The 27,883-nt window shown below is 39.3% G+C and overlaps 3 protein-coding genes across 4 annotated transcripts; 2 read left to right on the top strand and 1 right to left on the bottom strand.

The window, feature by feature from the left end:
- Window positions 1-417: 417 nt before the first annotated feature.
- LOC144654283 (uncharacterized) lies at window positions 418-26,082 on the top strand. Of its 2 annotated transcripts, none has more exons than XM_078514378.1 (2): window positions 418-584; window positions 20,708-26,082. In XM_078514378.1, the coding sequence occupies exons 1-2, from the start codon at window positions 515-517 to the stop codon at window positions 24,988-24,990; spliced, it is 4,353 nt and encodes a 1,450-aa protein (XP_078370504.1). In that variant the 5' UTR covers window positions 418-514; the 3' UTR covers window positions 24,991-26,082. The 2 variants fall into 2 exon arrangements, with proteins under 2 accessions (XP_078370504.1, XP_078370503.1); XM_078514377.1 differs by lacking the exon at window positions 418-584 and adding an exon at window positions 2,047-2,245.
- LOC144654344 (uncharacterized) lies at window positions 4,827-6,854 on the top strand. Its single transcript, XM_078514466.1, has 2 exons — window positions 4,827-5,052; window positions 5,252-6,854. The coding sequence occupies exons 1-2, from the start codon at window positions 4,894-4,896 to the stop codon at window positions 6,551-6,553; spliced, it is 1,461 nt and encodes a 486-aa protein (XP_078370592.1). The 5' UTR covers window positions 4,827-4,893; the 3' UTR covers window positions 6,554-6,854.
- Window positions 7,412-9,783, bottom strand: LOC144654341 (uncharacterized). Its single transcript, XM_078514460.1, has 3 exons — window positions 9,546-9,783; window positions 9,361-9,446; window positions 7,412-8,776 (listed from the first exon to the last, which is right to left on the bottom strand). Exons 1-3 carry the CDS (start codon window positions 9,712-9,714, stop codon window positions 7,535-7,537), a joined length of 1,497 nt encoding a protein of 498 aa, XP_078370586.1. The 5' UTR covers window positions 9,715-9,783; the 3' UTR covers window positions 7,412-7,534.
- Window positions 26,083-27,883: the final 1,801 nt, after the last annotated feature.

The raw sequence follows: 27,883 nt of genomic DNA, 5'->3' as shown, positions 1-27,883 counted from the left end.
TAATATTCATAAATCACGTGCAGTGACTTTATATCTGATAAAACACCGCATACTAATAAGGAAGAGGTTTTATCAATATAAAGTCGATCCACGTGACGTATTATCGACCAGTTGATAGGTTGATGGGCTTATGAATTATTAATGAGTTTTTGAAAAACATCTTACTCTGCTCTTTTCCCTGATAAACAAAAAAGGCAGAGAGCGTAAGGAAGAGTACAATTCACCCCTAACAGAAATCATTAATTCTTTCGAAAGTATCGCAGAGCATTTGTGCACAAAGCATTTGTTTGGGAACAAAAGGATGCAAGTTGACGTAACCAACTTAAATTTAGTAAAAAGGTGGTTGTCCTTTTTATAGAACTGTAATTACGCAAAACGACACTTCCGCCATTGAATAGATTCCCTCTTATTCATCATGTGAGTTGCGTTTGTCTATCGTATGTTACGGCTCCATCGGACACGAGAAAGGACTGAAGAGTGATCGTGATTCAGTTTCATTCTCATTCTGTACGTTATGGCGATTGATTCACAAATTTTCATGGCAATTTTGATGTTAATTGCCTTGGCAAACATAACAGCAACAGGTAAAGTTCCCTCTGCTTGTCATTGTGTAAACAAAAAAACTAATACGGTATACACATAAACCTGGTATATAAATATAGAACATATAGAACCGCCTGTTTTACCGGTAAAGCCGCTGACTGAACTATGTCACCAAGTGTTCGCAACCTAGCAAGATTGAAAAGCCTGGGCTGCACTTAAAATTGCAAGATTGATGGATTTTGTTAAACTCATTTAAAGTACACTTTCTTTATGTCAATGATAATTAATATGAATAGTTTCAAGCTAACGAAGAAAACGAAAAAGCCTTTTGAAAGAGCATGTATTCTTCCCGTTTTGTTCAAGGGACGATCTTTGCGTTTGGCACTGCTTATGTGCTCACAATTAAATATTTGAAAAAAAAAATGTAGATCGCCGTTTGTATAAGGTTTTCTCGACCCCTCGCTTACTATTTTTATAATGAGAAAGGAATGACACTTTAATCGTCGGCAATTAAATATTTATTCAAGGTTGGGTGACTGATCTGCTAGCAGTAACACTGATCGAAATAAATCAATATAACATTGCGACGGTTTACTTAAGCGATGAAGCCTGTGCGTCTGCGATAATATCGTTTGGAAGATATAAAACTAAATTAAAATAAACACAACATCAGTCTACACCACTGAAAGGCAAACACGAAAGCACAAATTAAAATATGTAAATGAAACCTTGGAAAACAAAACGACAACTGCAGGAACCTTGGTAAAAGAAAAGATTCATTTATTATCTCTGTCAGATTAACCCTTGGACGTACAAGAGGGTGTGGGCGGTGCCCCCTTAAAAAAGTTTCTTCGTATTTTTGAAAAAGGAATTTACTCAATGGTTCTTGCTGTTCATTCATCCCTAACAAGCGTGAAATAATTGACTGGTTTTTAAGCGATGAAGTCATCGGGCATTGTGATCGCGCGATTTATAAAATTAGCAGTTTGTCTTTCAACTATGTTGTGAGGTAATATTGTAAGCCAGGATTCCCTTTTTGTATTTTGTCCCAGATAGGCTACTTTCGATATGTTAAAATTCATCTTGACAGCAAGGCCTGGAGGAGAAAAACAAAAGAATAAATAAACTTGCAAAATTCCTTTTGTTTGTGTCCTCCAGGGCATGCTGCGAAGGTGAATTTTAATATATCGAAAGTGTCATATTATGCAGACATTATGTGTCAAAACCGCAAGAAAAGAGTTGGGTGCAATGTTTTCAGGATTACGATTGCAAAGATCTCACTCTGGCCTTTCTCCTTATAAAAAAAAAAGGCTAGAAAGCGTCAGGAAGAGTGCATTGTCCCTGACAGAAATCATCATTTTTTTCGAATGTATGGCAGAGCATTTGTGCACAAAACATTTGTTTGGGAAAAAAAGGATGCAATGCAAGCTGACGTAACCAACTTAAATTTAGTAAAAAGGTGGTTGTTCTTTTTATAGAACTGCAATTACGCAAAACGACACTTCCGCAATTGAATAGATTCCCGCTTTTATCATATGAGTTGCGCTTTACTATGGTGTATTACAGTTCATTCAGACACAAGAAAGGACTGAAGAGTGATCGTGATTCAGTTTCATTCTTATTTTTCACGTTATGACGATTGAGTCACAGATTTTCACGGCAATTTTGATGTTAATTGCCTCGGCAAACACAGCAGCAGCAGGTATAGTTCCTTCTGTCGACTTCTGTTCGTTATTGTGTAGAACTAATACAGTATACGCATAAACCCGGTATATTAAGGAAACATTTGGATATATAGAACGCACTTTCAGAACCGGCTGTTTTACAGGTCAGGGCCGCTGACTGAACTATGTCACCAAGTGTTCGTAACCTAGCAAGATTGAAAAGCCTGAGTTGCACTTAAAATTGCAAGATTGACAGATTGATATTTTTGTTCAACTCATAACCAGGACAGTTTCGTTAAGTCAATGATGATTAATGTGAATAGTTTCAAGCTAACAAAGAAAACGAAAAAATCTTTTAAATGATCATGTGTTCTTTCCGTTTTGTTCAGAGGACGATCTTTGCGTTCGGCACAGCTTATGTGCTCATAATTAAATATTTAAAAAAAATGCAGATCGGCGTTTGTAAAACCCCTCGCTTACTATTTCTATAATTAGAAAGGAATAACGCTTTTATCGTCAGCAATCAAATATTTATTTAAGGTCGAGTGACTGTCCTGCAAGCAGTAACACTGATCGAAATGAATTAGTATACTAATGCTTATGCGATGAAGCCTTTCTTTTGTTTGTGTCCCCCCAGGCCAGGCCTGGCTACAAAGCTGAATTTTAATATATCGAAACTGTCCTATTGACATAACGTGTCAAAACCCCAAGAAGAGAGTAAGGAGTAATGGTTTTACGGGTATGTTTGTAAACATCTCACACTGCTCTTTCTGCTAATAAAACAAAAAAGGCCAGAAAGAGTAAGGAATAGTGCAATATACCTGACAGAAATCATTAATTATTTCGAAAGTAGTATCGCAGACCATTTGCGCACAATACAGTTGTTTAGGAACAAATGTACCATGTAAGCTGAAGTAACCATTTTAAATTTAGAAAATTGGTGGTTGTTCTTTTTTTCGGAACTGCCACTGCGCGAAACAATACTTACGCCATTAAATAGATTCCCCTTTTGATCACGTGAGTTGATTTCTTCTTTCTAATTCATATGTTACGACTTCACACAAGAAAGGAAGAGTGATCGTGATTCATTCTCATTCTTAACGTTATGGCGATTGATTCACAGATTTTCGCAGCAATTTTGTTGTTAATTGCCTCGACAAACATAACAGCAAGAGGTATAGTTCTTTCTGTTTGTTTTATTGTGTAAAACTAATGCAGTATAGGCATAACTCCGTTATGTAAAGCAAACTTCGGATATAAAGAACACACCTTTAGAACCGGCTGTTTAACCGGTAAAGCCGCTGACTGAACCTTCGGAACCTAGCAAGATTGAAAAGTCGGAGCCGTGCGGAATTGTACGTAAGATTGACGGATTTTGTTAAACTCGTAACAAGGATAGTTTCTTGATGTCAATGATGAGTAATATGAATAGTTTCAAGCTAACGTAGAAAACGAAAACATCTTTTGAATGAGCATGTATTCTTCACGTTTTGCTTAAGGGACGATCTTTGCGTTTGGCACAGCTTTTGTGCTCATAATTAAATATTTGAAAAAAAGAGATGTAGATCAGCTTTTGTAGAAGGTTTTCTCGTCTCCTCGCTTACAATTTGTAATTCGAAAGGAATGACACTGTAACTGTAGGCAATGGAATATTCATTCAAGGTCGAGTGACTGATTTGCTAGCAGTAACACTGATCGAAATAAATCAATATAACATTGCGACGGTTTGCTTAAGCGATGAAGCCTGTGAGTCTGCGATAATATCGTTTGGAGCATTATAAAACTAAATTAAAATAAACACAACATCAGTCGACAGCACAGAAAGGCAAACACGAAAGCACATATTTAAAACTGTAAATGAGACCTTGGTTTAAAAGACAACTGCAGGAATCTTGGTAAAAACAGATTCATTTATTATCTCTGACAGATAAACCCTTGGACGTACAAGGGGGTGTGGGCGGTGCCCCCCCCCCCCCAAATTTTTTCTTCGTATTTTTGAAAAAGGAATTTACTCAATGGTTTTAGCTGTTCATTCATCCCTTACAAGCGTAAAATGTTTGACTGCTTTTTAGCGATGAAGTCCTCGGGCATTGTGATCGCGCGGTTTATTTAATTAGCAATTTTTCGTTCAACTATGTCGTAAGGTAATATTGTAAGCCAGGATTCCCTTTTTGTATTTTGTCCCAGATAGGCTACTTTCGATATATTAAAATTCATCTTGACAGCGAGGCCTGGAGGGAAGAAACAAAAGAATAAATATATTTGCAAAATTTCCTTTGTTTGTGTCCTCCAGGGCTCCCTACGAAGCTGAATTTTGATATATCGAAAGTTTCATATTATGCCAACATGTGTCAAAACCCCAGAAAAGAGTTGGATGTAATGGTTTCACGATGAGGTTTGTAAACATATCACTCTGCTCTTTTCCCTGATAAAACAAAAAGAAAGGCAAATAGCGTAAGGAAGAGTACAATGTACCTGACAGAAATCATCAACTCTTTCGAAAGTATCGCAGGGCATTTGTGCACAAAACATTTGTTTGGAAACAAACGGATGCAAGTTGACGTAACCAACTTAAATTTAGTTAAAAGGTGGTTGTTCTTTTTATACAACTGCAATACTCCTTTGTCACGCTTCCGCCATGTTGGATTGAAAACGAGGCTAGCCGTGCATCATTTGAATTTCCAAGATGGCGCACTATCATTGTTGTGTTCCTTTGTGTAACAACGACCAACGTAAATCATCTGCTACCGGAAAAAATTTGAAGTTTTTTAATTTCCCGAAGGATGGACAGCTAAGAAAGGCTTGGATAATTGCCATACGACGTGATGAAGGCCCTTTGTTCAAGGTAAAAATCGTGCATAAATAGGTTGTTTACGATCGATCGCTGTTCTTGACTTTGCTTGACTAAGACCTAAACATAAGCTCAATAAACGTTGATTTTTGCAGCAATAGTGAATTATGTAATTATGATTAGTTTCCTTTGTGGAGTTTTTCACAGTATAAACAATCAATTTAACATTAGATCGATCGGCGATTGTTTACAGATACAAAAAGACTCCACGTTGGTTTGCTCAGAGCATTTTAAAACAGATGAAATTCAAACCACGTTGGCTGGAAGGAAGCGGTTAAGGGATCAAGCAGTGCCGTCAGTTTTTGCATGGACCAAAACAACACAGCAGCGACCAGAGAATGTGTTCCAACGACGTAAAAAACTTCGGTTTGAGAAGAATGCATCCAGTGATGAAGAAGCCAGTAAGTTGGAAGGCAGTTCGGTAAACTCAGAACCAACCGCTGAAGAACAGTTGAAGAATCGTATAGCACAACTGGAGGAACAAATTGCAGAACTCGAGGAACAAGTTGCCGTTTTGTCGTTGGAAAAGTTTGGATTGGAAAGATTTTCAAAAGGTCCGGAACAGATAAAGTTCTACACAGGATTCGGTTCTTATGAACTTTTAAAATCAGTATTCAATTGGCTTCAGCCTTATGCTAAGAACATGGCAACATGGTCCCAAGTGCAGCGCAGTGGTCAATCGCCAGTGGATTACAAAAGAAAAGAAGGCGTTGAAACCAGCACCAAGTGTACCCTACCATTGTTTGATCAGTTCTTTTTATTTCTAGTCAGAATTAAGCAAGGTTTTCCTATTGAGGACTTGGCTGTAAGGTTTAAAGTCAGTCCCAGTACTGTTAGTAGAGTATTTTTGACATGGGCTAATTTTCTTTATTTCATGCTTGGTCAGGTACCCATCTGGCCCTCAAAAGCCCAGGTGCGGGCAAACCTACCGGATTGTTTTAGAGCAACATACCCACATACTTGTGTGATCTTGGACTGTACAGAGATAAAGGTTCAGACCCCAAGTTCTAAGGTTTTAAATTCTGAGTTTTATTCTTCTTATAAGTCCCACACCACATATAAAGGCCTTGTCGGGATATCCCCAAATGGAGCAGTCTCTTTTGTGAGTTCTTTGTTTCAAGGAAGCATATCAGACAAAGAAATAACTCGTCAAAGTGGAATTCTGGACTTGCTGGAAGAAGGAACTGAAGTTATGGCAGACAAGGGGTTTTTGATCGATGACCTTCTCAACAAAGTAAATGTAAAACTTGCAATTCCTCCATTCTTAGGCAAAAGTAAAAGTTGTTCTAAAGTTGGGAATAAACAGTTTACATCATCAGAGGTCTCCAACACCCAAGAAATTGCAAGACTTCGAATACACGTTGAGAGAGCTATAAGACGAGTCAAAGAATATCATTTTTTTGACAGAGTCCAACCTCTAGTCTTAGGAGGATCTGTAAATCAGGTGTGGAGTGTTTGTTGTTTTTTGACCAATTTCAAAGGACCTTTATTTTAGCTTATAATTAACTTACTAGAAATTATATTGTGTTGAAAAGTATGGACACTTTTTCTTACTTTTATCTCACAGCTTTTTCCCATTCACATATTATTTAACTGACATGACCAAACTGCTGTAAATAGTAACATGTACAATGTAGCCAACAATGAGAAAGAACACCAAAAAAGTTTGATGTTGTTCAATGTTGTCAATGTAGCGTTATTACCCCACTTTATACAGCGCTACAAGTAAATACTGAGAAGTGACATTCAGCTAACATAGCCAAAGACTTTACAAATTAGGGACGGTTCAATTTTTATGAGGTAGGGGGTGCGGGTGGGATTTGAGGGGGGCGGGGGGCATCCAAAAAAATTGGCTTCAAAGGGGGTGCCAGCCACAAAAAAATGGTCTGTAAGGGGGGTGTCACTAAAAAGAGGCATCTGTAAGAGCAGAAAAAATCTTGCCAGAATGCCCAAAATAACATTCCTGAGGTTCTGAAAATTCAAATTTTCCCGGGGGAGCATGGCCCTGAACCCCCTTCTTTGTTATGTGCCAAATCCCATTAACTCGACCCAACAACTTATTGGTTACAAATTATGCAGAAAAAACATACTAACAGATGCCATCCACAATAAACAGTTGAGGCAATGCAAGCTACTTGGGGATGTGATTTTTGTACACTTATACATTCTTTTGTCACAATGCTCGATATATTTTAATTTATCTTGATTATTGTTTTTTTTGGGAGGGGGGGGGTCATCAAAAAAATATTGGATTTCAAGGAGGGTCAGGTAAAATTTTCAATGAAGAAGGGGGGCCATTATATATAACAGTGACTATCTATCAAATCCCACCAGCCCCCCCCCCCCCACCCCAACCCCATAAAAAATGAACGATCCCTTATAGTACATTTGTCATTCACATGCAGCATTTGCTTCAACTACCTTTTACATTCATTGTTAAGTAACAAGGAACAATACTATTAGATCAAGTTAGAGATCAAGTTTTCATCAAGCTTTGCAGAAAGTACTCATAATAAAAAAGGTCCAGTTTGTCTTTCATAGTTGTTAGCATCTGACTTTCTACTCTAATTCTTTCCAAATGATAGTCATTCTTACACAGGACAAAAAAATCAACCCACTCATTCTCAGAGAGTAGCAGAGGCCCATTTACTTGGTAGTAGTAACTGTGGGTTTTCTTTAGTTTTAATGTGCCATTAACCTCTTTTAAGTATGGTAGCTCGACGACGGAATCAGACAAGGAGCACTTTATTTCAAGAGTTCCCCATGGATTTGTTTCTGCTGGGTCATACACTCTGCGGTCAGGAGAGCAGGCTAAATGAGGACATGATGGGTTAATTAAAATACCGCAGGGGTAAACATTCAGGTTTGTAATTTCAGCATAGCTCACGGCAGCATTTTCTTCATTCTCGATCCCATACTTCATTGCAGCGGTTTGAACCGTCTTCTTCCTAAAGCGTGTTACTAGTGACTCGAAATCTTTTTTGCGACAACAGATGTCCTTAAACTTACTAGCTGTTATTCTTTGCGCGCGGAGCTCATGCCACATGGAGTCATCTGCTTGGTTCCGGGTCTCCTTTTCGTATAAATTCGCCTGTGCTACAGACAACTGTAAACCATCTATAAAGTTATTTTGTGAGTTGGTGAGCACTGTGGAATATGCCTGACTTACAGGAGGTAAGGTAAATAATGGAGGATCTGGGGCATCAATGTTTATGTGTACTTTTTTACTGTGGGAGGGCTTGATCCTTTGTTGGTAGGAAATCATGGAACCCTTTGAAATTTCCCCAAACTTACTGCCAACTTTAGTGATATTTGAACATGAAGGTAATAAGGTGTTGAGTTGTACTGATGGAAATTGTGCAATTCCTTTTCTGAGCTCTTCAACAATAGAAATGTCACCAACAACCTGGGGAATAGGGTTGTATAAAGTAGAACGAATTCCATCTGTTCTTTTTGCAGGCCCAGCTGGAATTTTGACCTTCTGTATTGTAAGATCTTGAACCTCCCCAGGAATTACTCCGTGTGATCTGCTGGGTACATTCCATGTTTGTGGTAAAGATGTTTTTGAAATGGCTGGGGGGACAGTTTCAAGACCAAGTGCCTGATAGTGGGCCAACAGATGTAATAAACCTATAACATGGTTACATTTTCCCCTGCCTGCCTCACATCCACATTCAGTCGAAACAATCTTGGTGTGTGGTGTTTTTGTCAATGTAATCTAGAGGAATGAATGAACGAATGAATGAATGAATGATAAATGAATGAATGAATGATAAATGAATGAATTAATGAATGAATGAATAATAAACTTCATTTGCGTCTGAGTATTTAGCTAAAAATGGGGACACTTATACCCCATTTTTCATTGAAATGCAACTATGTCTGTCGACTTTAAATTTAGCACAATGAACTCACAAATTAGAGCTTATTTGAGCACTATGCATAAACTTTAGTTTCAGTTTTCTGTTGGGTGACTGGTGAAACTGAAACCAATCAAATGACAGTGAAACGCCTCAGAAAAGAAAAAAGCGGCGTTAAACCGTTAACACAAACTCTAATTAAAGAACATAAACTTTTGCAACTGATCATGTATGTGGAAAAACAAACAACAACAAAGACTGCAAGCCACCAACGTGACTAGAACCGATATTGCAGGATTCTAATCGTCTGAAATTCTTGGTTGTATTTAACATTCAACCTTTAAAGTAAGACATAAGATGCAAATGAATTTATTCAGATTTATTTTAACTTATCATGCATACAGAAATAAAAAGCAAAATAAAGCGAAACTTATAATTCTACCTGAAGCCTCCAAGGTTCATCGTTTTTCCGCTGTGATTTATAACTGCGTGCCCTTACGTTTGTCTCACTTGGCCCGACAGATTTCACTGTGAATTCATTACACTTTTAGTATAAAGTCTAAGAACATTTGTATAGTATACAAACCGACAAAACTTACAGAAGCCGTAGTTCAAACATTACAATACCTTCGACGTCGAAGATGTATCCTTCGCAAAAATTACTATATGCTCGAAGTAACACTTTTTTTGGTACCTTAGCTTCAAGCTTCGCCCATTCTTCGACCAATTTTTGCGAGATTTCTGGAAGAGCTTTCAACGATTTCGTCCAGCATTCGAAGTTCGCGGCAGCGGCCATGTTGCCGTGGCTCCAGGGATGCACGGCTAGCCTCGTTTTCAATCCAACATGGCGGAAGCGTGACAAAGGCGTATTACGCAAAATAACGCTTCCGCCATTAAAAAGATTCCCCCTTTCATCATGTGAGTTGCGTCACTGTTTTCTATCGTATGTTACGGCTCCATCAGACACAAGAAAGGACTGAAGAGTCATCGTCATTCAGTTTCATTCTCATTTCTTACGTTATGGCGATTGATTCACAGATTTTTACGACAATTTTGTTGTTAATTGCCTGGGCAAACATAACAGCAACAGGTAAAGTTCCCTCTGTTTGTAACTGTGTAAAACTAATACAGTACACGCAAACCCCCGTTATTTAAAGCAAACCTTCGGTCATATTGAACACACCTTAAGAACCGGCTGTTTTTCTGATAAAGCCGCTGACTGAACTATGTCACCAAGTGTTTGTAACCTAGCAAGATTCATTGAAAAGCCTGAGTTGCACTTAAAATTGCGAGACTGTCGGATTTTGTTAAACTTATCAAAAGGACAGCTTCTTTATGTCAATGATGATTAATATGAATAGTTTCAAGCTACGAAAAAAAGGAAAACATCTTTTGTATGAGAATGTATTCTCTCCGTTTTGTTCAAGGAACGATCTTTACGTTTGGCACAGCTTATGTGCTCATAATTAAATATTTGAAAAAAAATGTAGATCGACGTTTGTAGAAGGTTTTGTCGACTATTTTTTATAATGATAAAGGAATGAAACTTTAATCGGCAATTAAATATATTTTTTCAAGGTCGAGTGACTGTTCTGCAAGCAGTAACACTGATCGAAATAAATTAGTATACTAATGGTTATGTGATGAAGCCTTTCTTTTGTTTGTGTCCCCCAGGCCTGGCTACAGAGCTGAATTTTAATATATCGAAACTGTCCTATTGACATAACGTGTCAAAACCCCAAGAAGAGAGTAAGGAGTAATGGTTTTACGGGTATGTTTGTAAACATCTCACACTGCTCTTTCTGGTAATAAAACAAAAAAGGCGACAAAGAGTTAGGAAGAGTGCAATGAACCTGACAGAAATCATTAATGTTTTCGAAAGTAGTATCGCAGACCAGCTTTGTACAATACAATTGTTTAGGAACAAATGGGCCGTGTAAGCTGACGTAACCATTTCAAATTTAGAAAACTAGTGGTTGTTCTTTTTTTTTTCGGAACTGCCACTGCGCAAAACAATACTTATGCCATTAAATAGATTTCCCTTTTGATCACGTGAGTTGATTTTTTCTTTCATATGTTACGGCTTCACACAAGAAAGGAAGAGTGATCGCGATTCATTCTCCTTCTTAACGTTATGGCGATTGATTCACAGTTTTTTATGGCAATTGTGTTGTTAATTGCCTCGGAAAACAAAAAAGCGCCAGGTATAGTTCTTTCTGTTTGTTTTATTGTGTAAAACTAATGCAGTATAGGCATAACTCCGTTATTTAAAGCAAACTTCGGTTATAAAGAACACACCTTTAGAACCGGCTGTTTAACCGGTAAAGCCGCTGACTGAACCATGTCAGCAAGTGTTCGGAACCTAGCAAGATGTAAAAGTTGGAGCCGTGCGGAATTGTACGCAAGCCGGATCTTGTTTAACTCGTTTCTAGGATAGTTTCTTGATGTCAATGAAGATTAATATGAATAGTCTCAAGCTAACGAAGAAAACGAAATAATCTTTTTGAATGAGCATGTATTCTTCCCGTTTTGTTCAAGGGACGATCTTTGCGTTTGGCACAGTTTTTGTGCTTATAATTAAATATTTGAAAAAAAAAAGAGATGTAGATCAGCTTTTGCAGAAGGTTTTCTCGACCCTTCGCTTACTTTTTTTTTAATGAGAAAGGAATGACACTTTAATCGTCGGCAATAAAATATTTATTAAAGGTCGAGTGATCTGCAAACAGAAACAGTGATCGAAATAAACAAGTATACTATTGCGACTTTTTGGCTGAAGTGATGAAGCCTATCAGTATATATGAGTCTGCGATAATATCATTTGGAACATATAAAACTAAATTACAATAAATAAAGCACCAGTCGACACCACTAAATCGAAAACGCGAAAGCAGATATTAAAATATGTAAATGAGACCTTGGTAAAAAAAGAAAACTGCGCTGCATGGAACATATATCAGGAGTTATTAATATGGAAGAGACAACAGTGAAACTAAAATTCCTTGGAATCGCTTTAAAACGGCCGCGAAACACCACGAAACACACGTAACACACAGAAAAGGAGTATTAAGTGGGCGTCCGTGTAAGAACCGACCACTCGATTTTCGGCCCAGAACAGAATTCCTTCAAATTTTCTGTGCAAGACAATTGATCCATATGATAAACAAAAATAGCAATATTTTGGCTTGTAGTGTTATTTGTCAATATTTTTGGCGATGATTGCTGAGAACGGTCAAAAACCGAAAAAATCATCCTGTTTCGAGTCAAATTTAGGCGTCGCGCTCAACGCGCTGAAAAATTACTCTTTAACTCAAATGAAATGAAACTTGTATATCATTTTATTTTATGTCTTGTTGATTAGTTCATGTTAAAATATTTGAAATCGGACTTAACAAAAATTAATTATGATTTTTTTTAAACACCCCATAAAGAGCCATCGCAAAAATCACGCAAACATACTGTTGGTTAGAGAGATTTTTCTCAAAAGTTTAACGCGATCTAGAGCCCTGGACACTATCCACTATTAGTACTAGGGTTGGTGTACTAGAAACAAGAAAAAAAGTTTTGGGCACTGAGCTTTTCGAATTTTAGGAGTTCTATAAACAAAGCCTATTTTTAACGGTCGTAACGCGCGTCACGCAATTTCTTACTATTGTGTTTCCTATCTTTCCCACATAAAACAGTTGTCCGAGGGAGCAAATATTTTCGAAACTAGCTTTCTGCTCGGAATAAGGCATGGACAATCCTACATTTATCAAATATAGCCCCAAAAATAAGAATTAAGAAGGTTTTAAAAGTCATAGCGGCTCCGGTGCGAGTCTTTAGTTTCACTGGAAAGCTTCGAAAAAGACGTTTCCGTGATTTGGATATCATAAGGAATGAACTATGAAAAAACCCTTCGCGCATTTTGACAACGAGATTTTTAACAACAAGAAGTTTTATTCATAGTATAAAGTGCCTTAAAAAATTATGTACGGCGAATTTACATCGACTTATACTACGGCGAAAATCTTTGCAGGGAATGTAGATTTCAATCGGCTAACACGCTGGAATGTAAATGTTATTTTTAGGATGTCACGTACATTAATATTTTGCCCTCCCTTTATACTTCATTTCTTAAATTGTTACGTTGGCAAAGCAAAACGACTTCTATAATTGGTTTCGACTTTTGAAAATAGCCCATATGCCGTCATCAAATTATTCTCAGTCTTCGCTGAATTCAATTTATGCAAATTTGTAGAAGGTTTACACGTCGCGGCGTATCAAAACAAAGTTGATTTCAATTCTGGTAAAATTGACCCCCCAATAAAGAAAAAAAGAATTGGGTGTCTAGTTTCTTTCTCTCTGTTTCCACTTTTATTAAAAGATACTGTAAGGCTTACATCGATGGCGAATCGAAAAAGAAGAGAAGTAAGTGACCTGTCAATGCAATCGAAACATTACTCAAGCGTTGTTGTAACAACTGGCGAAGCTGAAATCTATAACAGTCAACTGTGCAGCGATTTCTACCCAGCCGATTTCGTTGAAACTTGCTCAAATGAATTTTTGGATAATTTTAACTTATTGACAGTAATAAAAAAGCTATCTTTGCGTTTAGAAAAATAGTATTACAGTCGAAGCTCTCATAAGCGGACACCCTCGGGACGCGAAAAAAGTGTCTGCAACTGGTGCTGGCCGCTTACGAGAATGGTTCTTGTAAGGGGCCACTAGAGGTGTAAAGGGATAGATGGTTGCTTACGGGAGCTTGTGTTTCAAAATGTAACCGGACGTGAATGACGACAAAACAAACACTGAAATATGGTTCTGTAATTACAGTAAAATCATTGTGACGAACGGCGATGTGAAGTTGATTGATTAATACAAGATACAGAGGTTTTTTTATATGATTCTCTTTGCGGTGTGCGCTTACGGGAGCTTAAAAACAAAGAAAAAGTCTAAGTCGTAATCTCGGAAAGTGTCCGCGGCCGCTTACGGGGATGTCCGCTTACGAGAATGTAAAAATACAGAGTTTGTATGGGAGTAAAAATGGGGTTTCTAACAAGGTGGCCGTAATAATAAAAATAGAGTAATTTAAATATGCTGATATTTCCTGTTCATTTATTTCGTTTCTTTTATAGTTCTAGTTTGTCATTACGACTACCGAAAAATAAGAAAAATCGGTTTAACTTTCCATGCCCAAAATTCGATTTTTAAAATAGCACCTCCGCTCCTGGAAATACCCGCGGGCACCCTTAATAGACTCCAACTTGGGGAGGGTCACAATTTTTGGTTCCAGTGTGGGGGAGGGTCATAATTTGTTAGCCCACTTTTTCCACAATTTCGTGGGCCCTCGACCCCCCTTAACCCCACCCCCGGGGGGGCCCCCCCCGGAGTTCGTTATATTAAGGCGTAGCGAAATTATTCTCGTCCCCATAGCCCTTTCGTTTCTCTTAGCCGGCTGGGCCTTGGCACGAGGAAACAAAGAGCCCTCTGGGGACACAGGATTTCCAGTCCTAGATTCTAGGACTTCCGGTCTTCATGTATGCAGTCATGATGCTAATCGAATAGAATGTTATGAGAGAGTCGTTACATTTTCGACTTCCGTTTAGGAATTCTTTGTTCCAAACAGCCAATCAAAAAAATTCGAATTAATTCAAAAATCCTATGTCCCCAGAGCCCTCCGTATTTCTGACGTGCCAAGGCCGGCTAAGAGAAACGAAAGGGCTATGGGTGACGTAGAATGCCTCCACCCCTGATAAATAATGACCGGTCTCTAAAGTGGATAGTACTAACTAATTTTACTCAGCAACAAAAAAGAACGACTTTAGGGGGGGGGGATCCTTTCCCCCCTTGTACGCCAGGGTTAACAGTAATACAGGGCTTTAAACTATTTTTATTTTCTCGGTTCACAGAAAAATACTATTAAACGTTTGAACAACAGCCAAACGCATCCGCGAATTGAATAGATAGCATTTGAACGTTCCTTCCTATTGGCGACAGTCACATTCTTCCAAGAATGAGAACAAGTTCACTACTAGATTTTTTTCCGATCTCGTGAACCAAAGGGAATCTCAAAATATCTTAATATCTCCTTAAGCATAACTACACTGAAACTGTCAAGACTCTCGTCTCGTGCCAGGTCACACAGGCAGTAAGAATCATAGCAGATTGGATGCCTGGGACTGAGTTCAGCGGCGACGCTCTCTAGCACTTCACGCCTTTCTTCCTCTTCCTCCTCTGCGTACACATCCTCCATCTGTAACTCTTGGTTCCCCTGCTTTTTTCCTGTGGCCGCTAGTCTCGAAAAAAAACCCTGTACTTGACTTTTCGTGAGCCAGTCTTACCTGTCAAATATCCGCAAACCATCTGGTCTTCTTGCTGTTCTCATGTCTGCAGCCACTTTTCCGGGATCTGCCTTGTTGCCGGTTCTCTCTCCAAGGTCGAATTTCCTCGTTAGGTATTGTTTAACATTATCAGGAAATCGCACACCTTGATTTCGCGCCTTGTGTAGAGCCCAGCCAAGCTGTAAGTCACTGCAAAAACTAGGAGCTTGATATTCAAATTCGTCTCCTCGCTCATCGCAATGTGCTACCGGTGCACTGCTACTTCCCTCGTTGTTGTCAACATTAAGGAATTTCTCGGCCCAGTCTCTTCTGAGTTTGTCATACGCCGTTTCGGACCCTCCGCGCATTTGGCGGTGCTCGCCAACATCAAGATGATTCTCAAGCTCACTAACTTTTTTGAAGACCATTTGACACCCAGGCTCAGGGCAAGAGAAAAGACCGCTGGTTTCCTCGCCATCAGTTGATGTGGCGTTATGGATTCGTGCTTCCTTGACTGGAAAAAAGTCGACATCTATAACAAGATCTGTAGGACCCTGAGGCTTGACCATGATGTCTTGGTAGGGAATGAGCCTCCCTTGCCCTACGTTATAAGCTCTCCAGATTCTAATGCCATTTGATTCAAATTGAAAGTTATGATACCTGCTGAAATGATCTGTCATTTTTACTTCAAGTGTCTTTTGAGACTCATTCACAGAGCAAACACTGGCAGTTGTGCCTCGGACAGGACGTTCGGAAAGCGCTGTACGCATGTCCTTTGCAGAAGGAACATCGTGTCCCTCGTTGCAATAGCGTCGCATAGCTGACTTCATCGGGCAAAGGATCCTATCACAGACATCTTTGCTTTCCCGTATTGTGGCTCGGAAAAGTCGTACCGTGTGACGGTGATACCAACTCGGTTCCCAGCATCTCTTACGGCCGCCACGAGAAAGTTGTTGTAGTAACAGCCTGCTTCGTCACTTCTAAAGTTCACCTGAGTTATGTGAGGATGTTCCTTCTTTAAGGCCTCCAGTGTGTTCTCGATGATCGAACAGACTGCATACCAATTCTGCTGGCAGGAATCAAGGATGTGAGCATATGATTACCAGTGCTGACATTCTTGGTTATGACGGTGGATATATGCCAGCTGAGCCCTCGTTTTCCGAACCATTCGGACTGCTTCTCACGATATTTCAGTTGAAGAAATTTCATGGCCCAGTCCATTATAGCAATGGCGGACGTCGCGTCGGCTGTTTTCAGTAAAATTTCCCCCCCCGGGTTTTGAAAAACCGGGCGCGGTTGGTTTAAACCAGCGGGAGTGAACTCGGGCCTACCGAAAAACCAGGGAAAAGGGACTGAACCCGCGATCCCGGACACAAGCCGACGCTCTAACCACTCGGCCACGCTGCCTCCTCTTGCTTCGCCTCTTCCTGGTTTATTGAGCGGACAATGTGCGCTTTCCATAGAAAGATATCTGACTTTGCGCGGTCATAGTCGTACAGTAAATCTTCTCGTTGTTCTGAATTAACTGGCGTCCAGGATGGACCTTCCATCTCAAGTCGTAGTTCCTGAAGTACTTTCTTTAGCCCTTGGCAGTCATCGCAAGTGGATAAGTGCTGATGTGAACATGACTTTTGAAATTCGGGTTCTACCGGATCACTAAGTGCAAAATTCCTGCAGTGGTCGGGTTCGAGTCCTGGCCGGGTTCAATATGTCGTGTTCTTTGGGCAAGACTGGGGGTAACCCTGCGATGGGAATACTCCTAGTCGCTTTATGCTACGGAAACGTGATGGGGCCCCTAGGCTCGTATACATACTTTACCTTTTTATATACTTAAACTTGCAAAATTCTGCCCATTAATATACCTAAACCATACAAATGGGCAGAACCTCCACGTATAGTAATCCCCCCCCCCCTCCTCCACAATCGCCTTCAACCACCCTGACCCCTATGTTCGCAGCAAACTTGAAAGAGTAATTTATTTAGTCACGGTTAAAAACATCAGGTGTTGCAAGCTATGTCACTAAGAATAAAATATTTAAGTCGCATTCAAATTACTTTATAATAACATTTTATCCTGTGTTTGAGCCGGTCTCAGGTAAGCTAACAGAACGCGTCCAGAGAACAGTTGTCACCATGCAACAATAGTAATGACCTAGCATTTCATATTTACGGAAGTGAAATCTGTTTCAGCCTAGGGCTTAACAATGTAAACAATTTTTAGCGATTAAGAACAATCTTTAAATATAAAACTTACGGGAACCAACGGGTGCAGCTTCTCCAAAGAGGTTTTTAATTTCCCTGGCCAGCTTGAAATTTACATCATGTGTCCCTGAGTTACCGCCGATTTCTTTCCATGATGTCTTGGATACTGGCAGGTCTTCGGAGCTTGCCAGTACTTTCCTAAGGTAAAACGATGGGCTGGACAAACCATCATATTCTTAATCTTTTCTTCAGTGAGTTCTAAAAGACCTGCTCTTGCCAGTATTAGATCCCTTTCACATCAATTTTCTCTTGACAGGTGGTGATTTGCTAGATGCAAACTGATATCGCCGTCACAATCATTTGGGGCTATACAATCTGTATGTCCACGACTACTTTCGCACTTACCACCTAAAATTGCCGAGAAGGAACAAAATCCTGCCATTTTACAGAACGAAACAACACGAAACGCAAAGAGCAAAACTATTCCTGCCGTAATGTAAGCACGCACGACATCAATTGTCACAAATTTGCATAAGTTAAATTTAGCACAAGGGCAGTGCAAAAAAAAAAAGTGAAGAAAATAAATATTAAAGGCAAAGTTTGTAGCCAATTCACAAAATTGAAAAACAAATGATATAAAGTAAAACAAGAAATAGTTTTAGCAGCAAGCATTTGTCACACGGGTTGAAATTAACCTACTAAAAATAACTTTCATTGACATTCCCGCGTGCATCAAAGCCGACTGAAACAGTCATTTTCTGAGAAATTCGCTTTGGCCTATTTTCATTTGTGTTGCATTTTCTCTGGGCGTACACTTTAATAATACAATGATAATAATTTCTAGCTGCTAAATGTGTTTAATATGTTAAATTATTAAGGGTTTCTTTCGTAGTTCTTTCCCTATTTATGATTACCGAATCACGGAAACCGCTTTTCGAAGCTTTTTGCACAGTTAAAGACGGAACTAAAGACAACTCATACCGGAGCCGCTCATGATTTAACCTTCTTAATTCTTATTTTTGGGGCGATATTTGATAAATTTAGGATTGTCCATGTCTTTTTCCGAGCAGAAAGCTAGTTTCAAAAATATTTGCTCCCTCAGACAACTGTTTTATGTGGGAAAGATAGGAAACACAATAGTAAGAAATTGCGTGACGCGCGTTGCGACCGTTAAAAATAGGCTTTGTTGATAAAACTCCTAAAATTCAAAAAGCTTAGCGCCCAAAACTTTTTTTCTTGCTTCTAGTACACCAACCCTAGTACTAATCGTGGATAGTGTCTAGGGCTCTAGATCGCGTTAAACTTTTGAGAAAAACCTCTCTAACCAACAGTATGTTTGCGTGATTTTTGCGATGGCTCTTTATGGAGTGTTTAAAAAAAATCATAATTAATTTTTGTTAAGTCCGATTTCAAATATTTTAACATGAACTAATAGAAAAGACATAAAATAAAATGATATACAAGTTTCATTTCATTTGAGTTAAAGAGTAATTTTTCAGCGCGTTGAGCGCGACGCCTAAATTTGACTCGAAACAGGATGATTTTTTCGGTTTTTGACCGTTCTCAGCAATTATTGCCAAAAATATTGACAAATAACACTACAAGCCAAAATATTGCTATTTTTGTTTATCATATGGATCAATTGTCTTGCACAGAAAATTTGAAGGAATTCTGTTCTGGGCCGAAAATCGAGTGGTGGGTTCTTACACGGACGCTCACTTAAGTCGTTTTTACTGATCTTTCTCCTCTGACACATATCGAGCTGCTATATGCGATCGTTACATTCCCATACATGTACAAACTCTTATAATTAGGCAGTTACGCAATACATAAAATATCCACGGCTCTCAAGGAAACTAAATTCTAAAAAAATATTGAATGAGTTTTTTGATGTGATATCCATAGTAATCAAGGTAGAGATAAGTGTTATCTGAGTGCTTGACATTGCTCTTAGAAATCATGCATTGCGCGAGCAACCTCAGTACAGATTATTCACCAATCTGCTAGCAGATTAGTGAATAATCTGTAGGTTGCGCTAACTCCTATAATTAACTGTAGGCTTTTAGCCAATGGGAAGACAGATAGTGACTACAATGTATAATAATACTTGTTAAACACCATCTCTTTCGGTCGGTTTTCAGTCTGTTTTTTAAAGTTATTCAACAGTCATTCCAACCGGTTTTTTTTAGCCAAATGGTAGACACCCAGTGTCTACCACTTTAACTGTTTGAATTTTGATAACGTTAACGTCCTGATCACGTTTTGATGCAACAGACGGTATAATGGAGTCGATAACACTGCCTCGTATGCTTTCGTCGTTTGATTTTCCTCGAACAAAAAAGTTCTTCCTTTGCTGTTTACAGAGAACGTCATTGTTCAAACTGGCGGATAAAACGCTCAGCCACGTGACCAAAACCTTTAGCGTTTAGCGCCAAAATCTACTACTGCCACACGTATCTTTGAATTCACGGTCTACCCGTGTCGGTCGTATTGGTTTTCATTTGCCTGGCAACCCCCTTTGTCGTGTATCATGCATATGGGAGAGAGACGGAGCTACCTTACTTAACATCGCAACTCTCCACTGAATCAGACCTCTCTCTACAAAATTATCAACCTCTCTTCGCGATGAATTACATCGATTGCTATGGAGACATAGAAATTTCACATTCATTACATGAAAACATTTATGTACAGATTAAACCTTGGACCTACAGCGGGGTAGGGGGGCAGGTGCCCCCCAAAGGTTTCTTCTTATTTATGAAAGGGGAATTTACTCAATCTACAATGTTTCCAGCTGTCCATTTATCCCTGCAAAAATTTTAATACGTCAACTATGTGTCATACTAACATGCATCTTTGACAAAAAATAGTCTTTTTAACAAACTTCTTTAATTTGTTCACTTCTTAAAACAAAACTTTAAGATTCGTACAATTTTTTATCTCATTAGCATTTTGGATTGATTTGTATCAATTTCCGTTATTTTATGACTTTCTCCATGGTGATGGAGCCACGATGGCGACTCTGATGACGTGATATGATGTCACAGTCAGCATTATTTATGTCTTCTTGTAGCGTAAGCTAATGGCTTTTCACTCAATACAAAATAATTTCCCTGTGCATTAATAGAACGAAAACCTTAGGGGGTTCCATCCGCCCCCCACCCCTTGTACCAAGTATGGACAAGTCCCAGGGTTAATAGTTCTTTTACAAAGGGTATAATAATTCTATAATAGATTGGAGTCAAAGACCATCTTCACCTATTACTCACAAACTAAGTTCTATCTCAGGTGCTGAAAACTCTGAACACAAAGAAGTTTATGTTTCAAAGACTGGAGATGACTCTGAAAGTTGTGGTCAACGCAGTACGCCTTGCAAGACGATAGGACAAGCCGTTCGTCAAGTGGACTGGAACGGGTACATTTTCATTGATGGTAAAGATACTGAGAAAAACCCCTATGACTGCCAGCCAGCGATAGTCAATGAATCACATGCGGGAATCCAAGTACAGAAAAGTTTGCACATGGTGGGTATAGAGTCCACACCACACATTTCCTGCTCTGGTGGACTGAAATTTCTTTCCAACACACAGGCACTGAGGATTGTTCTATCTGGTATTGTCTTTCGGCAAACACCTCTGAGTTTTCGAGATTGTCATCTCCTTAAAATACTCAACTGTTCCTTTATAAACACGTCGACAGCTTTGACGGTTCGCATGAGAAACAACACAGGAATGCAACTTGATATCCAAAGTTTCTCGTACTTTGAAAACAATACTTCATGTCTAGAAGTGTTTGTATTGAATGGCGTAAAAAATCGAGATCAGTCTCTTACCGTAAATGTCAGTGATACAAAATTTCAAAACAACGGGCTTCTCACAGATCGGTTAGCAAGAGGAGCAATAACAATAAAATCGGACAAAGGAGAAAATACAAACATCGCACATGTCCAAATATCGTGCTTCAAGATCGCATACATAAACAATCATGGCTCCTTTATAAATCTTGACTTACCAACAGGATCTACGAGCGAAGAATACGTGGATGTCACCCTTAAAAATAATAGCGTTTCTCGCTTGATAAGTTCCTCTCGGAGGAACAATTTGTACACTTCTCGTGCAGGAAAGACACGTGCTCAATTCAGCAACTTCAGATGTTCTCACAATCAGTTATTGCGATGTATAAAGATTGTGTCTGATAAAGCAGTTGTAACAATTCGAAACTCTTCATTCCTTAACCAAACTATAACAAACGACAAAGGGGCAGCGGTGTTTCTAGAGTCAAAAACAAGCGCGACTTTAGTTTTGGTCAAGAGCAGGTTTCGACGAAACAGAGCAACAGGAGGTGGGGCGTTGTTTGTTCAAAGCAAAAACGGAATCATAAAGGTTAATATTTCATTCGTTAATTTCACTGAATGCACCGCAAAATCCTACGGAAGCGCGATATTGGTTGGGAATCCCAAATCTCATGCTCGCAAGAACGGATCGAGGACAAACAAAGTAACTGCAAATTTGAAAGAGGTCAAGGTACAGAAATTCTATAGCTACGGAAAAGAAATATACAGTGTCCATATCATGCTGTCTAATGGCAAGGTTATCATCAACAATTCCTCGTGGAGCAGCATTCAAAATTCATCAACTTATGCTTTGACAGTGCAGAATACTGGTGGTAAAACTAACATCACAATTTCCGGGTGTACCTTTAACCGAGGAGGCGCTGTTAGAATTATGGCTACGAGTAAAAAGGTGGCAGGAAGCGTCATAGTTGAAAACTCTGTAATGTCTAATCAGCACAACAGAATAAGAAGCAGTTTGTATCTAAGTCCTAAGTTCAAAATCAAGGTGTTTAACATTTTATTTGAGTCCATATTTGGCACTGGACTTGGAATTTTTCCCTGGAGTTGGTTGCATTATACCATCCCCGTTGACATCTACATTTATAACTGCACATTTATCAATAATACTTATGACATTGTAGTAAATCTTTCGGATCCACCAGAAGTAAAATTCGTCATTAACAATACCAATTTTAGTAGCAGAAAGGCAGAACACAGAAACTTTGGGATTTATTTCAATGTGAAACTGTTTAAAACAGTGAGTTCAAACGCAGTTATCAAACTGGACAACATCTCATTTGATTCCCGACCCTCCAACATTTTTGTTTTGCAGTTCCTTGGTAAAAAAACGTTTACAATACAACGATCGAAATTTCGAAACGGCATTAGTTTTCGTCCATACGTTTCGCGCTCTACCAGTATGTATACGATAGGAACCGGTGCCATATCAATAGTAACCAACCCTGATAAACTTCAGAAGACGGGTTGTATAAACAGGCAAACAAATGAAGACATCCATTCTCTGTGGAATTATGACAGTGATGTGATATTTGAAGATGTTTTATTCGAGGTAAACGCGGGATTAATTGCTGGAGCTGTCTACATCAGCAATGGAAACGTGACGTTTAATAGATGTACGTTTCGTAACAATTTTGCTACAGAGCGTTCCGGCCATGTTTATTCAGCATATGGAACTGGACGAGTTGTCTTTAAAGATTGTTCTTTCTCGACATCAGTGGAAAACATGTCAGTAAACGACACAAATTTTGACAAATCCACATTCTTGTATTCGGAAAGTGGAGGACCTATTCTGTTCCAAAACACATCAATGGTTTCGGACAAGGCTGAAAGAACGCGGTATGCTGTTATTGACATTTCCAGTGGAGGATACGTTACCATGGACAATAGGACAACAATTGAATGTAGGCAAGGAAGCCAGCTGTTATTTGAAAATTACACGCATTTTGCGTATTCTGAGAAAAACTGCAGCTCTTGTAGGATTAATGTTACAGTTTTAAAATATTCCTGTAGGCTATGCCCTCCTGGTTTGTACAGCCTTCAAAAAGGAGTTTCGCAAGGTTTTAATGTAAGAGGCTCATTTAACTGTTCGCCTTGTCCCTATGGAGCCAATTGCATTGAGAACAACATAGCTTCTAAAGCCAATTTTTGGGGCTATCCGATTTCCAATAACCTGAGCTTCTTTGCCTGTCCAGAGCATTACTGTCAAAGTCCAGCTTCTAATTCAAAAGAGTACAACAGTTGCCACGGAAACAGAGCGGGTTTTCTCTGTGGAAAGTGCGCTCCAGGATATAGTGAAACTATGTTTTCTACTGAATGCCACAAAAGTACTGAATGCAACAACCATATGTTATGGATTATAACAATCATGTTGACAAGTGCATTTACCCTGTATCTTCTGATAAAACCACCGATCTTCAGTCTCCTTAGAAGGCAAATTTTATGGTTTAGAAAAACGAAAGACTCTTTTGTCATACGAGACTTAGGCCAAGTCCATCAACACTCGGACCGTGGGTACCTAAAAATTACATTTTATTTTTATCAAGCAGCCGAACTACTGATTGTTGGCTCCACAGAACACTTACTCCGAAAGATTCCGTTTATTTTCAGCATGTTTGCTGCTTTTAATTTTCAAGTTAAAACTTTTAACAGAGCGATAGACTGCCCTCTTGCAGGACTTACTGCAGTTTCCAAGGAGTTGCTACTTTCTGTTACGGTTTTCCTCACAATGGCCGAACTTGTAGTTATATACTGCCTGAACTGTGTTTTTAACAAGATACGACGAAAAGAAGGACCGTCTCTGATCCATTACATCGCTGTTTTCATAGAGTTGCTGCTGCTAGGATACGAGCGGCTTGCAGAGACGGCGCTCAAGCTCTTGCACTGTGTCCCTATTGGCTCCAAAAGCCGGCTGTTTATAGATGGGGAAGTCTTTTGTTGGCAATGGTGGCAGTATATTCTACTTGCTTACCTTGTAGTATTTCTGGTTCCTTTTATTATTGTTCTTTATTGTGGTTCTTTCATGCTCTTTAAAGCCTCCATTACTGCATGGGAGTTTCTTGGAGCTTGCATACTTCCACTGCCCTTCCTCGTTTACTGGTTTTTGAAGAGGTTCCTGCAAAAAAGGGAAAACAATTCTGTGAACGCACAGGCTAACAACAAAGATGTTCTAGAAATACTGCATGGTCCCTTTCGTCAACCAAACTCTGACGATACAGGAACGCTCTACTGGGAGAGCATTTTGATTGGTCGACGGTTCGTACTGCTTGCTTGTCTTGCCTTCATTACAAATTCAATGTTCCGTATGGTTTGTATGACTATTACCTGTGTTCTCATTTTACTCCATCACATACTAATGAATCCTTATCACGATCCGATTGCCAACAAAGCTGAAGCGTTCTCTCTCCTGACCTTAGTCAGTATGGCAATTATTAACCTTACAAAAGCAACTCTTATCTCGTTTGGAACAAGCATTGATGGCCCAACCAGGCCTTATTTGGAAACTCTGGAGTGGGCAGAGGTCTGTGCTTTGGCGTTTGTCCCATCACTGCTGTCTATTTTTCTTGTTTTCGCCATTTTCTCTCAGATGGTGCGATTACTTTTTTCTCTGGCAAAGAAAATATACCGTTGCTTGCAGTGGCATTCATATCGAATATCGTTTTATTTTGCAAGACAACAAGAAAGACCTCTTCTGGACATTTCCGAAGAAGACGGATCTTAATTGCTTATAGTGATGACTGACACCATATTATGTTTAAAGATCGGTCTGTTTTTCTACACAACAGAGTATGAATCAAAGGGGCCAATAAACGCTGCAAAATATTTCTTAGTTATTAACAATAGTGAGTAGTATGAGCGAAAAGCTGAAATGTTTCCTTGGAATTGACAATGTCTGTTATACCAGATGAGCATGTTAACAGCTCTTCTTGAGAGGAGCTTCTGGTGACTTTTCTATTCTGAGATAATTAGGTTTTCCATTGTTAAGAGCTGTTCACTTGACAAGCAATCACTAAAGTATTGCAGGGTTCAATGTCAAACTTAAATCTTGCAATACCTGAAAATTATTTATCAGTTTGGAGCTTCTCTTTTGTCTTCATCATTACATACTATATTAATTAGGATGAATGAATCATGATTGTAAACATTCTGACAACAAAACGAGAGGACAGCTCTTAGAGAAGGGATTTTCCTGACTTATAACGTATAGTGCGTGTTTAGCTGATTTAGCCAAAAAGGTAAAAAATTATTTCAGTGCCATGAGTTATGGTGGATAATAGCAAAGCTTGTCGCATATAGTGCAAATTAAGTAGGTTTTTTAAAGTGTAAAAAATGCACCTTTGTTTTGATAACATTCGCCGAGGTCTGATTTATTGCAGAGGCCAGTCAACCACATACATAAGAATGCATGCGAACTTCCTGTAAGTGGACACCCATATGTAAGAACCAAAAGGGGTGTCCACTTAGAAGAGGCGTCTGCTTGTGTGAGGTTAAAATTGTAGTGTTTGCATGTGACTAGGACTATGGCTAAGTGTCCGTTTACAGGGTGTGTCCTTCTACTGGAGATATCCGTTGGTAAAAGTTCAACTGTAGTATCTGCAAGACGTGCATTAGCACATTAGCACGTATATAGCATGTTTTGTGCAGTTTAACAGTCACACGTATACAGTATTTCTTTTTACTATTTTGGCAAATTTTCTTGAGAAATGTATTTAGCAGTTTTTTTAGGCATTAAAACTATTGCCAATGTTTTCATGTATATATTACTTCCTTATCACGCATGTTGTTTATAATTAACTATCAGCCAATAAACGATATGCCAAACTTTGCTTTGTTTGTACGATTCGTTGCGTACTCTGCTCTCGTCTCACTAGGGACTTTAAGATATCTGGACGGCTGACCTCGACGACGGTGCGAGGAAGGTAGAATTTTGCGAGGAGGACTACGCCGATGTCGACGTTCTTGGCGGGAACTTCCAACGTTAAGAGCCGGCGTGTGTGAACGGAGGACGGCTTCGTTAGTGGATCAATAATTCCTTAGCCCAAAACATTTGGCGCTTCTAGCCCAAAGTCGGGGACCAGAAAGCACTATTTTCATTCACAGGGTACAAATTCCAAGTGAAATTTTTGTAGAAACACAGGCAAGAAAGTTCATAATTTCACGCACGCGGCTTCTCCATCAGCGTTTATGCAAAGCACAGCAAATATATTCGCAATCGCAAATGAAACTTGACTTCTTAACTTTTTATCAGTACCAAACCAAGAATACCATAAAGTACCACCTAACACAGTAACGGAATTAAAAAATACTAAGATTTTTAAACGAAATCATATAAAAAGCACTCCCGTTCACTGGTGGACGGCAAAACTCTACTTCTCACGTCCTCGACAACAGCTGGACGGCAATGTGCGTGGAGCGGGCATGCGCAATATAGGCTACACGCGAAAAATTACTTCCGGTCAGCCGTCCTCGAGGTCAGCCGTCCAGGTATCTTAAAGTCTCTACTGCAAAGTGATTAGAGAACAATGCTAATTCCTTTGTTTGGTCTGCATTCGAGCCCAGTGTCACATCAGACCGGCGCTTATATCTCCAGTTTCAGTAGCATAAAGCGACTAGAATCTGCTCCTAGATGGAATGTTGGTCCATCGCAGGTTTAGCCCGGCATTAACTAGCGTGTATCCATTTTTACACCTGGGTGGAGAGAGTCGAGTGTCTTATCTTATAACACAACAGTGACCCCGGCCAAGGCTTAAACCTCGACTGCTCGATCCAGAGTCCAGCTCACTAACCAAAAAGGTCAACGCACCACCCACTATATTTGTCAAGACAAAGTACATTTTTTCCTTAATCTTGATTGGCCGAGCACTGAACCACATGAACCACACGTGCTGAGATCGAATAAACACAACACCGGCGTGTGAATATTGTCAACTGCAGTTTTTTCATCAAGAAATGAATGGAAAGTCTGTAAAGTAGATTTTAGATTTTCAGGTAAAGTAACATAGGAGTATTCATATTAAATTTTTCAACGGTCTAGCAACCTGGATTTTGCCGTCGAAGAAATCCGTGGTGGCCAAAGTTCCTTAATTTCACTCCAGGTTGGATGTAGGCAAAACAAATGGCCCTTTAGAAAGACTAAAACGAATGAAATCGAGCGGCTCTCAAACAGCCCAAATTTGTGCTAAGATAAAATGACAATGGTTCCAAACAAAACAAAAGTTGCCTTTATATTCCCTCCATGCGTCAAGTGGATCAAACTTATACCCGTTTATATTCAGTGAAATTGTGACAAATTTAAACGAAAAAGGTTTACTGGAAGTCCCGAATTAAATGTGTTGTGGAAAGTTATATTCCTTGTGCACGTCAAATGAAGCAGTTTTTCTCGGTTTTACTTGTAGAGTACAGTTGGGCCCCGTCCACACTAACCCGGATAAATTTGAAAACGCATCTTATTTTCCCCGATTAGGCAAACCGTCCACACTAAAAACGGCGTTTTTGGTCACCGAAAACGCCGCTTTTAAAAAACGCTCTCCAAAGTGGGTATCGTTTTTAATGTGGACGGAAACATTTTACCCGGCGTTTTCCGGGTCAGTGTGGACGGGGCCTAAGGGAACAAA

The sequence above is a fragment of the Oculina patagonica genome, chromosome 5, assembly GCF_052425735.1.
Source record: "Oculina patagonica isolate OP01 chromosome 5, crgOcupat, whole genome shotgun sequence".
Lineage (NCBI taxonomy): Eukaryota > Metazoa > Cnidaria > Anthozoa > Scleractinia > Oculinidae > Oculina > Oculina patagonica.
This window is presented reverse-complemented; position numbering and strand designations above follow the sequence as displayed.

Coding starts and splice junctions, on each gene's coding strand:
- LOC144654344 (XM_078514466.1), top strand. CDS start 4,894: ATGGCGCACTATCATTGTTGTGTTCCTTTGTGTAACAACGACCAACGT. Junction 5,053..5,251: donor ATGAAGGCCCTTTGTTCAAG/GTAAAAATCGTG, acceptor GATTGTTTACAG/ATACAAAAAGACTCCACGTT.
- LOC144654283 (XM_078514378.1), top strand. CDS start 515: ATGGCGATTGATTCACAAATTTTCATGGCAATTTTGATGTTAATTGCC. Junction 585..20,707: donor GGCAAACATAACAGCAACAG/GTAAAGTTCCCT, acceptor GTTCTATCTCAG/GTGCTGAAAACTCTGAACAC.
- LOC144654341 (XM_078514460.1), bottom strand. CDS start 9,714: ATGGCCGCTGCCGCGAACTTCGAATGCTGGACGAAATCGTTGAAAGCT. Junction 9,447..9,545: donor ATACATCTTCGACGTCGAAG/GTATTGTAATGT, acceptor ATGAATTCACAG/TGAAATCTGTCGGGCCAAGT. Junction 8,777..9,360: donor ATGAACCTTGGAGGCTTCAG/GTAGAATTATAA, acceptor TCATTCCTCTAG/ATTACATTGACAAAAACACC.